At 39.9% G+C, this 15416-nt stretch overlaps 1 protein-coding gene across 2 annotated transcripts in view; it reads right to left on the bottom strand.

Moving 5' to 3' along the window:
- Positions 1 to 15416, bottom strand: part of ano1a (anoctamin 1, calcium activated chloride channel a) — a 185359-nt gene that overhangs the window by 143868 nt on the left and 26075 nt on the right. For both annotated transcript variants that reach the window (XM_061963822.2, XM_061963821.2), the window contains exon 4: positions 5506 to 5604. In XM_061963822.2, the coding sequence (XP_061819806.1) occupies positions 5506 to 5604 (99 nt within the window). The remainder of the gene's footprint in view (positions 1 to 5505; positions 5605 to 15416) is intronic.

Below are 15416 nucleotides of genomic sequence, written 5' to 3'. Positions count from 1 at the left end.
AAAAGCGCTCCAAGGTGTAATAAAGTTCAAAACAAAAGGTATAATCCAATGAATAACTTTACTGAGAGATTTTGAGCAGGGTACAAACACATGACGAACACTTTTACGACCAACCGGAAACAGAGCAACCAGGCTAGCAACGCACCTCCTTTACGGCAGCTGTCGCAACGTTCTTAAAGCAACCGCAGCACATACATATATATACAACATATATGACATGATCTCCCTTTTTTAACTTTTGTTTTTCTTTCCTTGTAAACAAAACAAAATCACACTGTATATGTGTTGTCTGTCTAATTATAAATAATGCAGACGAGGCGTGTTGGCTGAGTTCTTGACGTTTACTTTCACAGCGTGCTCATAACCTCATTCATAGCTGCCGGCGTGACGACATGCAACAACACTTTTCGGGGCTACCGCGCATGCTCGTCACTCCCGTTGCATGCTGGGTAGTGTAGTTGTTATATTCCCTCGCTCATAACATCACATCTTTCCCCCTATAAAGAAATAATGTTAACTCAATAAAGTGTATTTCTTTTTTTAGCTTTAACTTTTCATTTTTTAGCATTGTAACCACATTTGCAAACAACTTTTCTCTTCATAGAATTTTCTTTCAATAAAGAAATAAAGTGCAAAAATGTCAAAGCATCATAACAAACAGTTATGTCAAATAGCAGCAGAAGTGCACTTTTTGGAGAGCTGTATTATTTTCAGTTTTGTGCCCAAGGGACTGATTTTATTTTACACTATATTATTATTTATACACCTATAGTGATCACAGAGACATGTTGTTTTTGTGTTACTGTATATATTTGTTTTTCTGAAAAATCCCACTTAATATACTTTGGGTAACAACAGTCAATATTTATTTATTTTATTTCATTTTTTAGGGGGGTTACAGTCAATATTTATTTAATCATTAGATTTTATTGTTTTCTTATATAATAAAAGTGAACTTTTGTTAAACCAAATATTGTGTTTATTTTTCCATATACAACAACCTATCTGGACTCGATAAGAGAATCGATAAGGAATCGGTTTGATAAGAAGGTTCGATAATAGGCTGGAACTCGATAATTTCTTATCAAACATCATCCCTACCAAGGAGTGGGTCACTTTAATATTGATCATGATACACGCAGCACATCGTGTGTGTTATTACAACTACAGTACTTCCCACTGTCAAGCTAACTGTGTACAAACAAAAACATGAAATGTGGGTTAATATTTTACAGATACTGTAATATTATTGTTCATGTCAGTCAGTACAAATTGATTTCCTAACGCATTGTGTTGTGTATTAAAAACTCAAATGCGTTTCGGGTGCTGACGTAAAAGCTAAATTGTCTTTTGCCGTAGCTAGCTTTTACAGCTAATGCCGCAAACTCTGAAGACAATGCAATATTAAGTATAAACAATAAACTGTTGAATATTAGGAGTATGTGAAAATGTGACTCCTACCTTGTTTACTTACCTGACAGCCTCCTTAAAGTGTTGTAATCAACAGTGTTGGGTTAGTTACTGAAAACCAGTAACTAGTTACAGTTACTAGTTACTTTATTTCAAAAGTAACTCAGTTACTAACTCAGTTACTTACACCAAAAAGTAATGCGTTACTGTGAAAAGTAACTATTTAGTTACTTCTTTTTTTCTTCTTTTTTTTTTTAAAGCTCCAATTAATGCCCTTTTAGCCTTCATTTCAGTACTGTTATTGCACTGGAGAATAATACAATCTGTTGATCAACTTGACATGCATTTTTATTTTCCTTTTAACATAATTAATGAAAAACAGTGCAACATAAAAAGGCATTCCTCTTTTCTTTAAACTTGGACCAAAGACCATTAATAAAAAACAAGTTAAAGTGCAACATAAGAAGGCACATCATCTTCCTTGAAACATAGGTAGTGAAATAAAGCCTGACATCTGGAGTGATGCTGTCTTCCACACTTGGAGCCAAGGATTGTACAATCCTTGTTTTCAGTGGCAGGATCATTGACACAGATGGTGAAGTTTCAGTGCTCAGTAGAGATGTAACACTTTTGAGGGGTTTAAGCACCTGGAGGACCTCATCTGCCACTCTCACATCATCATCAGACAGGGTGACATTTGTCTTCAGGGTGTTGTGGGTCAATGCAGAGTATATAGCTGCCTGCTGCTCCAACATATCATAAGTGGAGTTCCACCTCGTTGGGACATCATGTATGAGCAGGCAGCTTTAGCATTTCTTGCTTTGTCTTAAGCACATGAGCAGCTGTTGTGCTTGGGTGGAAATAGGAAACCTCCTTCCTGATCCTCCCAAGGAGGCGCTCCATCCTATTGACTGAGATTCCCTTCTGTGATGCCAAATTCACTACATGTGCAAAGCACCTATCTGTGGTCCCAGTCCTGCCTCATTCTCTGTAATTATTTGATTTTTGGCATTATCACGTGTGACTGGGGTATCTTTATCGTCCATTCCTCCACTGCTTGTGTCAGTACCTGCGCAAGGTGACTCTCGTAGAGGGGGCGTGTCTTCTCATCTCCCAGTCTGCTGTGATGAAGTGAGCGCTTGTAGTTAGTTCCCCTGGACGTCCACTCTTCTGTCATGAGCGCAACAGATGATGCTCGGGATAGTTCATCCACAACTTTTTTCTTCTCCTGCTCATAAAGATCTGGCACAATCTTATCGCTGAAGTGGGTGCGCGACGGGATGTCGTAGCGTGGTTCAAGCACGTTCAGCATGTGTTTAAAACCCTCGTTTTGCACAACCGAGTCTGCACCTATAAACACACCGATTCAATGGCGCGGGGCGTTCAAGCTCCTCCGTTACTCCGCTCGCCATGACCACGCTGTGTGTGGACTGAACGTGCCAACAACTTTTTTTTTTTGTTTCATATATCAAACCGCGGATCACTTGTGTGCCTCCCCTCCCCACACCCACACCCACACACACATAGACCGCGCCTCTTTTCTTCTCTCCGGCTTGTGACAGAGGAAGATTCAGAAGAACGACACCGCAGCGCTTCTGTTTCTAGCCGATACTACATCAAAAGTAACGTAAAATAACGCAGTAACGCATCATGTAGTAACGGTAACTAAATTACTGAATATAAAAAATAACGCGTTAGATCACTAGTTACCGCCAAAACTAATGGCGTTACAGTAACGCGTTACTTTGTAACGCGTTAGTCCCAACACTGGTAATCAATCAGAAATAGCTAGCAGCTAAAATGTGCCAAACATGTGGAAGTGTGGAGAGTGTGTTTTCCATATCACCCATCATACACTGTAATGGATATACTGTATATATGTGTAATTTTAAATGATATATAGTGGTTGAACAAGTTTTATAATGTCCACAATGCTTTCAATGAGCAGGAAGTAAGTTATGTGTGTTGACTTTATTTGTTGGTTACAGTTAATTTACAAAGAGTGGGAAAAGTTGTTTGGATTGGGTCAAATAAATTGATGCTGTGCTCGAGTGTCTTGTAAATGAAACTCATGACCATCCACTCTGTCTTCGCCAACAAGTGGGCGGCAAAATCACGTCGATTCAATATAGGGGGTGGCCAAGTGTAGTGGGGCTTTAACGATTAGTCGATTGTCTGTGATAATTATATTTGTCGACAATAGTCGTGACATCATCACTCGTGTTTTTCCTGCCGGAATTGGGTCACTCGCAAAAACACAGCCAGTGATAACATGTAAAGTGTGAGGATATTTCCTCTTATTCTTCTTAAAAGCCTGAATACCTTGCTCATTTTGCAAAGCGGACTGTTACGATCCGCTGCCCGGATCAGAGTTTGTTTATGTTGTGTCACGTGTTTTCAGCACCTTGAGTTTAGTTTGTTTCTGTTGCCATGACGGCAGATTGTGTGCACCTGCCTCTGGTTAGTGTTCGGGACGCGCACCTGTTGCCCGGGCGCTAATCAGAGGGCTATTTAGTCTTTGCTCTGGCCTCACTCTGTCTGGCTTCGTAGTTTGTTCTCACACAACTGATGACGACGATTATGTACTGTTTCTTAGCTACTAGTTCTCACGCTAGGCTCTTTTGGTTTGCTAGCTCCCACGCTAGCCCTTTTGTTTATTCATCATATTATTTATATTTATAATAAATCATTTTTTCCTACCTGCAAGCTGTGTCCGAAGCCATCTGCATCCTTGGGAGAACCACACCCGCATCACTATGCGACCCAGTCGTTTCACGGACCTTCTTTTTATGGCAGTATATCTGTGACACGCGAGCATTTTTTAAAGCGGAGACACGATGTCGGACATTTGGAGGAAGGACGCGGACACAGCCTCGGTAAGACTACTGTTAGCTTCAGCCTAGCTAGCTCACGAACAAGAGTGAGATGTAATTGAAACTTAAACAGTTGAAACTTAAACTATCATTTTAGCCAAAGTCAGCCAGCTAAACTTTGTCTACATCAATTCAAGTCGTTTTAAAGCAGCGTTAATTTGCAATGCCGTAAAAAAGGCACTGTAAAAAATGTGTGCGCGCAAGTGCATTTACACACACACACACACACACACACACACACACACACACACACACACACACACACACGCACACACACACACACACACACACACACACACACACACACACACACACACACACACACACACACACACACACACACACACACACACACACACACACACAAAGAGACAGACAGGCACCAATGCCGATCATAAGATTAAACATACAATCTATTAAATAGCCAACGTTTTAAGAATTAATCAAGTACATAATTCTACACATTAAGTCTATTAGAGTGCTAAAACTGCCAAGAGTTGATCAATATTCAATTCAACCAGTGTGCAGCTTTTTAAACATCACAAAATTATTTTATATTTGAGGAATTTAGATTTTATGTTTTGTTGTTGGTTTTCATTGCTGCTATTTTAACTGATCTTTAATACATAAACAATTGTTTTTTTTAGCACTTTGCCTCTCCTTTCTTTTAAACAAACAACATTGTATTAGTCATTTCATTTTTTGTAACAGCTGAATGAGCACTCCAGTTACAGTATAAATAAATATTTATGAATGAATTAGTCATCTTTGTTGTAAGTAAGCAAATGCCTAAAATAACTTAAGCTGCATTTAGAAGTCAATGGAAAAATTAGAGCCATTAAATATATGTACGCTTTATTATCCAATTAGTCGATTTACCAATAAGATAATCGTTGACTAATTGACTACTATAATTGTTAGTTGCAGCCCTAAGGTGTAGGCATAAACACTTAGCGGTCCAATCCTCTTGTTAAAATTGTGATGTCTCGCGGGCCGCCCCGAAGACTCCAGACATAGTTTGGACACCCCTGCTTTTAAATGTATGCATACTAGAACCATCATACAAAAGATCTGTGCATGATAGGCCGTTCTAAATTCCAGTCAAATGAACATCCCAAATAATCATTTGACATGTTATAATTTGTGTTTGTATTGTATAGCAGTAAATTCCATTGATTTCAGTGTTTGATGAACCCATGAAGGACGGACGTGTGTGCTGTACCTTGGTTGTCGGCATCTTAAGCTTCATGAACTCAGCCTCCCGGCACAGAACATTCCATGGGGCATGGATTTTCAAAAAACCAATTCCAGGAATCTTGCTCTGTCGTAAAACACAGGTTTGGATAACATGAATGAATGTAGCTGCAGTTAAATAACTCCTGGATGACCATGACCATTATTTGGTATTGCACATGAGCAAGTTGAGCACCTGTACCAACAAAGTTACAAAGGATTTAATATTAATGAATTTATTATTCTTGACAACAAAAGAGATTTACATTGAAACTATTATTGAATCGCTAAACAATAACATGCTTGTAAGCTGTGGTGGTTGGCTTCATCTGTAGTCACAGACAAAGTGCTTAGAAGCCCAAAGCAGCTGCTTACATGACGTATGCCTCTACCACAGCGGACCAAGGAACATGGCTGCAAATTTGGCATCTTCCTTTCCTCAAGCACTAGGTCCCGAGGTGGGTAGAGTACCCAAAAATGTAACTCAAGTAATAGTACCGTTACTTTACAATAATATGACTCAAGTAAAAGTAAAAAGTAGTCATCAAAAGGAGGAAGTAAGTATTCCGCGAAAAAAAGTACTCAAGTATTGAGTAACTTGTGAGTCATTTCTCTTTTTATTTTTTGCTATTTTCTAATGGTTCTTGGACAAAACTTGTAGTTGATGTGTGCATGTGTGTGAAACATAAAAATCATATACAATTAGTTGCAACATGTTTTCTCTCGTTAGAAGTTGAATTCTTGTCGGCTGAAATGTGAACATTTCTACTGACACAGATGGTAGCACATGATATAAATGTTTTTTTACTAGTTTGAAAGTAACCATTGAAGATTTGTGCGGCCTTGCCTGACGTCATGTCACTTTTTACAGTCAGTACGTTTCCATGCACTAAATTAGTCTGATTTGTCAAATAATTCAGTCTCTTCTATTTTCACAGCTCCATGTGGAGTTCTAGTTTTTATTATCTCGAATGTGACTGTTGGCCATACTTACTGTACCGAAAATGAACCGAACCGTGACCTCTAAACCGAGGTATGTACCGAACCGAAATGTTTGTGTACCGTTACACCCCTACCTACAACACTACTGTCTTTTAATGTTGGTCATTATGGTGGTACTTGGAGAGCAAAGTTCTTTCTGAGGTGGTGCTTGGTGAAACAAGTTTGAGAACCACTGATTGACAATCAAAATCTATAACTTTTGGTCTTTCATCTGTATATTGTTTCACCATGTTGCCCTTTCCTATATAATGCGCAGGCGTGTGATTTTTCCGTCTATAGTCAGAAAGCCGTCTTTTTAATCTCTGTAAAAATATAAAATAAACATTTTCTATTTTTCTTTGTTTTTTCCGACCTACAATGTGTGTTAAAATCTTGGTCCGTCTCTTTGCCATACCTGCCAACAACTACAGTTTTCCCGTAATGAGTACGGTTTTTGATAATCCATTCCGGTTTGCGGCTGCAGTGGTAGAAACTACGGTTTTCCATAAAAAATTATTAACTTAAAAATCAAAGCTACGTAGCTTACAGTAACTACATTTCCCAGTAGGTTGGCAGTAGCTTTGCTACTTTTTAAACAAGTGGCAGATCCCAAAGCTTAGCTATTTTTAGACCCATGTAGCGGTTAGCTAAGCTACATGCTACAAAAGAAGAGAGGGAGAAGAGAAAGAGAGAACTACACTAGTGTAACTGCACGGGCAGGGGCCAAAATATATAGGAAACATCAATGATGATTGGTTGGTTTACGTATAAGAAAATACATGATTAGTTGGTTGGTTACTATGATGAGTCACGATTGGTTAAGATTAGAGCAAAATATTATGGACAGGCCAATCAGAGGGAAGATAGGCAGGGTCATCGAACCAGGAAGGGAAATCAAACAGACACGCACATCCCAAATGACCTCGAAAGAGTCGGAGAAGAGAAGAGGGAATATTCAAGCAGGCGATTTATATATTAGCGATGTAATTATTAGCTTGACCCCCCACCCAGACCTCTGGCTTATTTTCAGTCTTTTTCATTACGTTCAAATCACATGCTTGAATGAGTCTTATTTCTCCAAATTAAATTAAAGTTGAGTTGGTTAATGTTTTTTATTATTCTAGTAAGTATGAAATACGATTAAGCAGGATAAATACATCTGGACAAACTTTTCATTTTGGTTAAGTAAAAACATCCAAGTATGACAAATCTCTTTGTTGCCGCACATTTAGCTTAATTTGGTATTCTTAAATTGTATTTTCTATGTTTGTTTTCTGAGAGTTCATTTGTTTTTGTTTTTTATATGGTTAATGCCTAAATATTTCCCCTCAGACTTTACAGAGACATTGCAAATACTTTTATTAACACAATCATGGATAGGAAATCATTCACATTTTTTAAGATCTAGGCTAAGTACCAATACATTAGAGAATCTTGAATCTTTTCAATAACAGATGGAATTTGTTCTTTATTTTTTAGAAAAATTGTTGTTTCATCTGCCAATTGACTATTATTTCCGTGTTACAGGTTAAAATATGGTGATAAGGGACAGCCTTGAGGAATGCCCATCTTGATTAGGATACTGGGGTTGTGCCTGAAACTACTAAGACACAACTATTAATATTATCATAAAGTCCTCTCCTGAAACTTAATACCAAATCCAGTGTGTTCCAGCATTAGAAAAAGGAAGTCATGTTACAGTGAGTCAATCGTTTTATAAAAGTCCAAGAAGAGCAGAAAACTGTCATGTAATTAAATCCCTGTATTCAATAATGTTCATGACAGTCTTATGTTGTTATGAATGGAGCATTAAATGTAACAGAGTAAACGTAGCGAGTTAATTCCCACTTCTGACTATGTCGTTTATACCAACAGCGTCAGGGCGGGGTGCGTTTTTACCGGGTTTTAATATTGCTGACTACATGTACAAATAAGAACATAAACATTATTTATACAAACCATGGCTGTTCATGTAAAAAATAATCCTAGCTGACAGAAAGCAGTTTCTTGCATGCTGCAATAGAGGATGTGGGAAACAGATTCCCAACGTAGTTATCGATCTAAGAGTGGAGAGTAATGGAAACATATCGTTTTTGTCTGTTTATAGTTACCATGCAAGGCATGCATCTATATGAATTATTCCCATCACTGAAGTTGATTTTGTTGGATATTACTATTATTGTTGAGTGTAATGGTGGCCCAAAGTTTATCATTCACATATTTTTTAAGTTTGGGAGCTGTAATCTTCCTGTTTCTTTTTTAACTGAGCAAAATATACTCTCCAATATCACCTTAAATTGAGACCTATTTGCTACGTTATGATCACTCGACAGTTAGGCCCAATCACAATACACTCCCTCACCCTACTTTTTAGCCCTAACCTTACATTTTGTGCGGTTCCGTGAAGGTAGTGGTGTCCCAATGACTTTGCATGTAGGGGTAGTGGGCATAACGAGGGATGGGGTTATGAATCTCGCCCTTCAGAGCAGAGGTGGGACCAAGTCATTGCTTTGCAAGTCACAAGTAAGTCTCAAGTCAAGTCCCGAGTCAAGACAGGGCAAGTCCGAGTCAAGTCCAAAGTCAAGACTGGAAAGTCTCAAGTCAAGTCCCAAGTCCTGCATTTTGAGTTTCGAGTCCTTTCAAGTCATTTAACCACAGACTAATATATTTACACAGATTGTGTATGCTTTTAAAACGCTGTATTTATTTATTAAAACAAGTGCATTTGAAATTGCAGGGAAAAAGATAGTGCTGACATTGCACTTCAAAATAGCACTATTAACCAGTCATTTTAAACATGTAACTCATTCCTTTACAGAATAAACACATTTGAAAAAAACAAGTGCAACTGTACTTGTTTGCACAAAAGTGTTAACATTGTATTTCCATGGCATATTGCATTGTAACTAGTTCCACAGCAGTTTCTATCCTGTTCTTACCTTATCTCATTGATCTCATCTCATACTGTATGTGTGTTTATGTGTGCGTACACATGAAAAACATAACAAATATATGAACATAACAATGAACAGAGTTGTACTTTTTAGATGTCAGGACCCTATGCAATATATACACATATTCTTAATATAGTATACATTTTAACTGACTTTATTTGACTATGTTTGTCTTTTTGTAGGTGGCTAAAATACGCGGTGCTGCTGACTGCCGTCTAACGTTACGTTACTGTGTGTGATACATTGACTAACGTAATGTTACTGTGTGTGATACATTGACTAACGTAATGTTACTGTGTGTGATACATTGACTAACGTTACGTTACTGTGTGTGATACATTGACTAACGTAACGTTATGTATAGGTACCTCTTGAAACCCTGCTTAAAAAAAAATCACTTGACAAAAAGTATGAATAAGGTAGCAAACTGCAGTGGACGCAACAGATTGCCATGTTTGCAATGACGTTATAACCATAGACATCTTATAAGTAGACGCAGCATTGGTTGCTGTGACGTGAGCAATTTGCCCGCCATCTTGAAGTGCTGATGAGGAGCCGGCGAGCAGCCTAAACTGACAGTTGAAAGGTAGAAAACAAAGATGGTGTTCAGCGTTTTCCTGCTCAAATGAGCGGACTGTTGAAAATAGGAATCGGGGGATTACTTTTCACAAGTAAGATTTAACATTAACGTACTATTGGTTGTATTTTATGAAAATAATATTACCACAGAGTTGAGAAGGATCAAATATCTTCAATATTTGTATGTGAAAATCACAAAGAAATCTTCTGGGGGAGGATGACGCTCCTACAGGGGTTTGGTTTACAAACTTTCAGCCCCACCTAAAACAAAATTCACCAGCCACTACTGATTATGATGCATTCTCATTTTAGGCAAAGTATAAGACAATACTTTCTTAACAGTATAATTGTAACCAGGAATCAGTCTTCAAGTAACAATATTCAAATACTAACATTGTTGGGTTAAACAGAATTTGGTTTTATTCTGAATCCAGTGAAACAGATTGGTGGTTTTAGCTGATATGAAGACTTTCAGGTGTTTATATATGTTTAAGTATTTGGCAGACGCTTTTATCCAAAGCGACTTACATAAAATAATACATATAAAACAATCACTGCAAACATTATCATTTAAGGGAAGAATGTAATAGAAAATATCAATACAAAGTGTCAAGACAAAATAAACTCTCTGCTGCTGAAGCAACAGAGATACAGTCTATAGGTCCCTAAGATATATAGATATCTAATGTATTCATACATTGTTTATGTAGGATACACGCATATGTATATATAACCTAATCATATTGTTTTTTCTCAACTTAAAAATAGCTTACCGTTTTTTTTCCCCTTCTCTGGGATTATATTCCCAGTTTTGATCTCGGACGTCTGGTCAGTCTGGCCAGTGTTGGGACTAACGCGTTACAAAGTAACGCGTTACTGTAACGCCGTTAGTTTCGGCGGTAACTAGTAATCTAACGCGTTATTTTTTTTTATTCAGTAATTTAGTTATCGTTACTACATGATGCGTTACTGCGTTATTTTACGTTACTTTTGATGTAGTATCGGCTAGAAACAGAAGCGCTGCGGTGTCTGAATCTTCCTCTGTCACAAGCCGGAGAGAAGAAAAGAGGCGCGGTCTATGTGTGTGTGTGTGTGGGGAGGTGATCCGCGGTTTGATATATGAAACAAACAAAAAAAAGTTGTTGTCACGTTCAGTCCACACACAGCGTGGTCATGGCGAGCGGAGTAACGGAGGAGCTTGAACGCCCCCGCCATTGAATCGGTGTGTTTATAAGTGCAGACTCGGTTGTGCAAAACGAGGGTTTTAAACACATGCTGAACGTGCTTGAACCACGTTACGACATCCCGTCGCGCACCCACTTCAGCAATAAGATTGTGCCAGATCTTTATGAGCAGGAGAAGAAAAAAGTTGTGGATGAACTATCCCGAGCATCATCTGTTTCGCTCATGACAGACGGCTGGATGTCCAGCGGAACTATAAGCGCTCACTTCATCACAGCAGACTGGGAGATGAGAAGACACGCCCCCTCTACGAGAGTCACCTTGCGCAGGTGCTGACACAAGCAGTGGAGGAATGGAAGATAAAGATATCCCAGTCACACGTGATAATGCCAAAAATCAAATAATTACAGAGAATGAGGCAGGACTGGGACCACAGATAGGTGCTTTGCACATGTAGTGAATTTGGCATCACAGAAGGGAATCTCAGTCAATAGGATGGAGCGCCTCTTTGGGAGGATCAGGAAGGTTTCTTACTTCCACCCTAGCACAACAGCTGCTCATGTGCTTAAGACAAAGCAAGAAATGCTAAAGCTGCCTGCTCATACATGATGTCCCAACGAGGTGGAACTCCACTTATGGTATGTTGGAGCAGCAGGCAGCTATATACTCTGCATTGACCCACAACACCCTGAAGACAAATGTCACCCTGTCTGATGATGATGTGAGAGTGGCAGATGAGGTCCTCCAGGTGCTTAAAAGTGTTCCATCTCTACTGAGCACTGAAACTTCACCATCTGTGTCAATGATCCTGCCACTGAAAACAAGGATTCTACAATCCATGGCTCCAAGTGTGGAAGACAGCAGCATCACTCCAGATGTCAGCCTTTATGTTTCAAGGAAGATGATGTTTCTTCTTATGTTGCACTTAAACTTGTTTTTTATTAATGGTCATTGGTCCAAGTTTAAAGAAAGGAGGAATGCCTTTTTATGTTGCACTGTTTTTCATTCATTATGTTAAAAGGAAAATAAAAATGTATGTCAAGTTGATCAACAGATTGTATTATTCTCCAGTGCAATAACAGTACTGAAATGAAGGCAAAAAGGGCATTAATGGGAGCTTTAAAAAAAAAGAAGAAAAAAAGAAGTAACTAAATAGTTACTTTTCACAGTAACGCATTACTTTTTGGTGTAAGTAACTGAGTTAGTAACTGAGTTACTGTTGAAATAAAGTAACTAGTAACTGTAACTAGTTACTGGTTTTCAGTAACTAACCCAACACTGCTTATAGCGTATAAGAATATTATATTACTGTTAAGCAAACTATGAATAATAAAACACGCCAAAACATGTGTCTGTTACACACGTATGACAAAAAAGCGCGTGAAAATCAGTGGTATTCAGTGAGGTAAAATGAATTAAATGCGCTGACAGTTCATTGCTCCTGCCAAATGAATTGCACTGAGTGGAGCGGATCACCACTCCAAGATGGCGGCCCCGCGCCTCGTCTGCGCCAGTAGGCAGTATAGCGCTCTATGCTGCGTCTACTTATAAGATGTCTATGGTTATAACGTTAGCAGTGAGTTTGCAGCCTCACTGATTTAACTACACAGCAAATAAAAGTCACGTTACTTAGCCAATAAACGTTATCTTACATTCAAAACTTACCCTTCTTTGTGCAACTTCAAATGTCGAACGAAGTTGGAAGTTGTTGCGTCTCCGTCTGTAATATTCGAACTGCGTGATTTGCATACGGCAATTCGTTTTTTGTTGACCAAGTCGTACTTTTTATACCCGAACGAAACCAACTTTAACATAATTGTTTATCACTGGCACGTTGTTGAACCAACTCTTGTTCATTGGTTGTCCTGCAATTTGATTGGATGAATGCTGTGTGATGAAAACAACGTAGATCTAATTTGATTGGCTGTTGTACTGACAGCACACCAGCTGACAGGAATAACACGCTGATAGACAGACGAAGAAAATGAAAAATACGGAGCGCTCCCAAATAACTTTTTAAGCTTTGGATTTTGGGGAAAGTGGCAAGTCATGTCAAGTCATGTCAAGTCAAAAGGCTCAAGTCCAAGTGAAGTCACAAGTCATTGATGTTAAAGTCTAAGTCGAGTTGCAAGTCTCTTTACATTTTGTCAAGTCGAGTCTAAAGTCATCAAATTCATGACTCGAGTCTGACTCGAGTCCAAGTCATGTGACTCGAGTCCACACCTCTGCTTCAGAGTGAGGCATTTCAGATGCTGATTTTCTCATGTAGGGCCAGAGAAAAATGCACAATTTCTGCACAAGTTATATAATATATTACATGTTAGTTTAGAACATTACTGTGTACTGTTAGCCAGTAGCCACGCTAGCTAACGTTAGGTTCAAATACGAAATAGCAATACTTAAATACTAAAATTTTAAAGCTTGCGAATGTGAGAACATTAACGTTACATACCTTCAAAGGTTTCACAAGAGACAACAGTCGTAGATGGCAGCTTCTTTTCCATTTAGTTCTTTGTTTATTTATCAACCGACGCTTTAATGAATGTAAAAAATATATATATATCTCAGCCGTTAACTCCATTGCTGTCGGTTTTGTTGTGTAATGGTGGGACTAGAGGGTTGTACAGTACAACGCTACTAATAAAGTACTGTGGTACTAATTAATTAAAAAGTTATCCTGCCTTTGGAGAACACCCGTAGTTGTTTTTTATCCACATGTCCTGCGGTGCAGCGGTGACGTTGCTGAGCCGACGCGCGGCGCTTTTGTGTGTCAAAACGCACACACTGAGCGAATACAATCATAATAATCTCGCAAAGGAATAATGACAAAATAACAGCAAGACTACTGGTTAAGAAAAAGGGTGCGTGAAAGGCAATATGAAGGTATTTGGGCTTCAGAACTGTCAATAAAGATGACGCTGTGTCAAGACTTGGACTATGGAGTGGTTGTTTTCCCGAGATGCAAGTGAACTTGGACCGGACATGGCGTGAAGGTAGTGACATCTTTTAATTTTAACACTCAAAAAGAACAAACAAAAGGCGCTCACAGCGGAGGTACAAAACGTGGCTATGAAAATAAAACACTAGCACGAAGGCAGAACTATGAACATAAAACAAAACTTGCAAACTATGGCCTGTATAAAGAAAACTTACTTGGAACAAGAAAAGAGCATGAAAAAGAGCAGCATGGATCATCAATAAGGGTGTGTAGAGAGTGATGTCGCCAGAAAGACAGCCTGGCAACTGGAAGCTTAAATAATAGTGACATGATTAGTGACAGCAAGTGCGTGACTCAAAATGTGAAAACATGAGACAGGTGCGTGACATGAGGATGTGAACCAGGTGAAACTAATGGTTGCTATGGTGACAAAGCAAGGGAGTGAAACCAGGAACTAAAAAGTGTCCAAAAACCAAGCAAAACATTACTAAACAAAACATGATCACAGACATGACAGATCCCCCCTTACGGACAGATCCCAGATGTCCAAAAACACAAAAAAAAAAAAAACAATGATCAAGAGTCATGGGAGGTCGGGAGGGGGACTTGGCGGTGGGTCGCCAGACCACGTGTCCCTGAATCCACCGGGGCAGAATCAGGTGGCGGCGACGCGTAGACCGCCGCTGTACTTGACGAGGTGGGCGACCCGGGAAGGGCCACATCCATGGCCGACGAGGAGGTCGGCGTACCTGGCGTGGCGGACGCCCATGGAATGGCCACATCCTTGGCTGACGAGGAGGTGGGGGCGTTGTCGTCGTCGTGGTAGCCGGCGAAGCTTGGCGTGATGGGTCGTGGCATGGCGAAGCTTGGCGTGGCGCGTCAGGCAGCGAAGCTTGGCGTGATGGGTCGTGGCGTGGCGAAGCTTGGCGTGGCGCGTCAGGCGGTGAAGCTTGGCGTGGCGCGTCAAGCGGCGAAGCTTGGCGTGCCGGGTCTTGGTCTTGGCATGGAGGGTCTTGGTCTTGGCTTGGAGGGTCTTGGTCTTGGTCTTGGCATGGAGGGTCTTGGTCTTGGCATGGAGCTGCGACTGGCGGCACTTGGCGTCGTGGAGCTGCGACTGGCGGCACTTGGCGTCGTGGAGCTGCGACTGGCGGCACTTGCCGTGGAGCTGCTACTGGAGGAACTTGGCGTGGTGGAGCTTGGCGTGGTGCTGCTAGGCATGTTGCTAGCCTTGGAGCAGGGCGTGGAGCGAGCTGTGGCGTAGGTGCT

This window comes from Nerophis lumbriciformis, linkage group LG06, assembly GCF_033978685.3.
Source record: "Nerophis lumbriciformis linkage group LG06, RoL_Nlum_v2.1, whole genome shotgun sequence".
In the NCBI taxonomy this organism is placed as follows: Eukaryota; Metazoa; Chordata; class Actinopteri; order Syngnathiformes; family Syngnathidae; genus Nerophis; species Nerophis lumbriciformis.
Note: the sequence above shows the minus strand (reverse complement) of the source record. Positions and strands in the feature narration are given on the sequence as shown.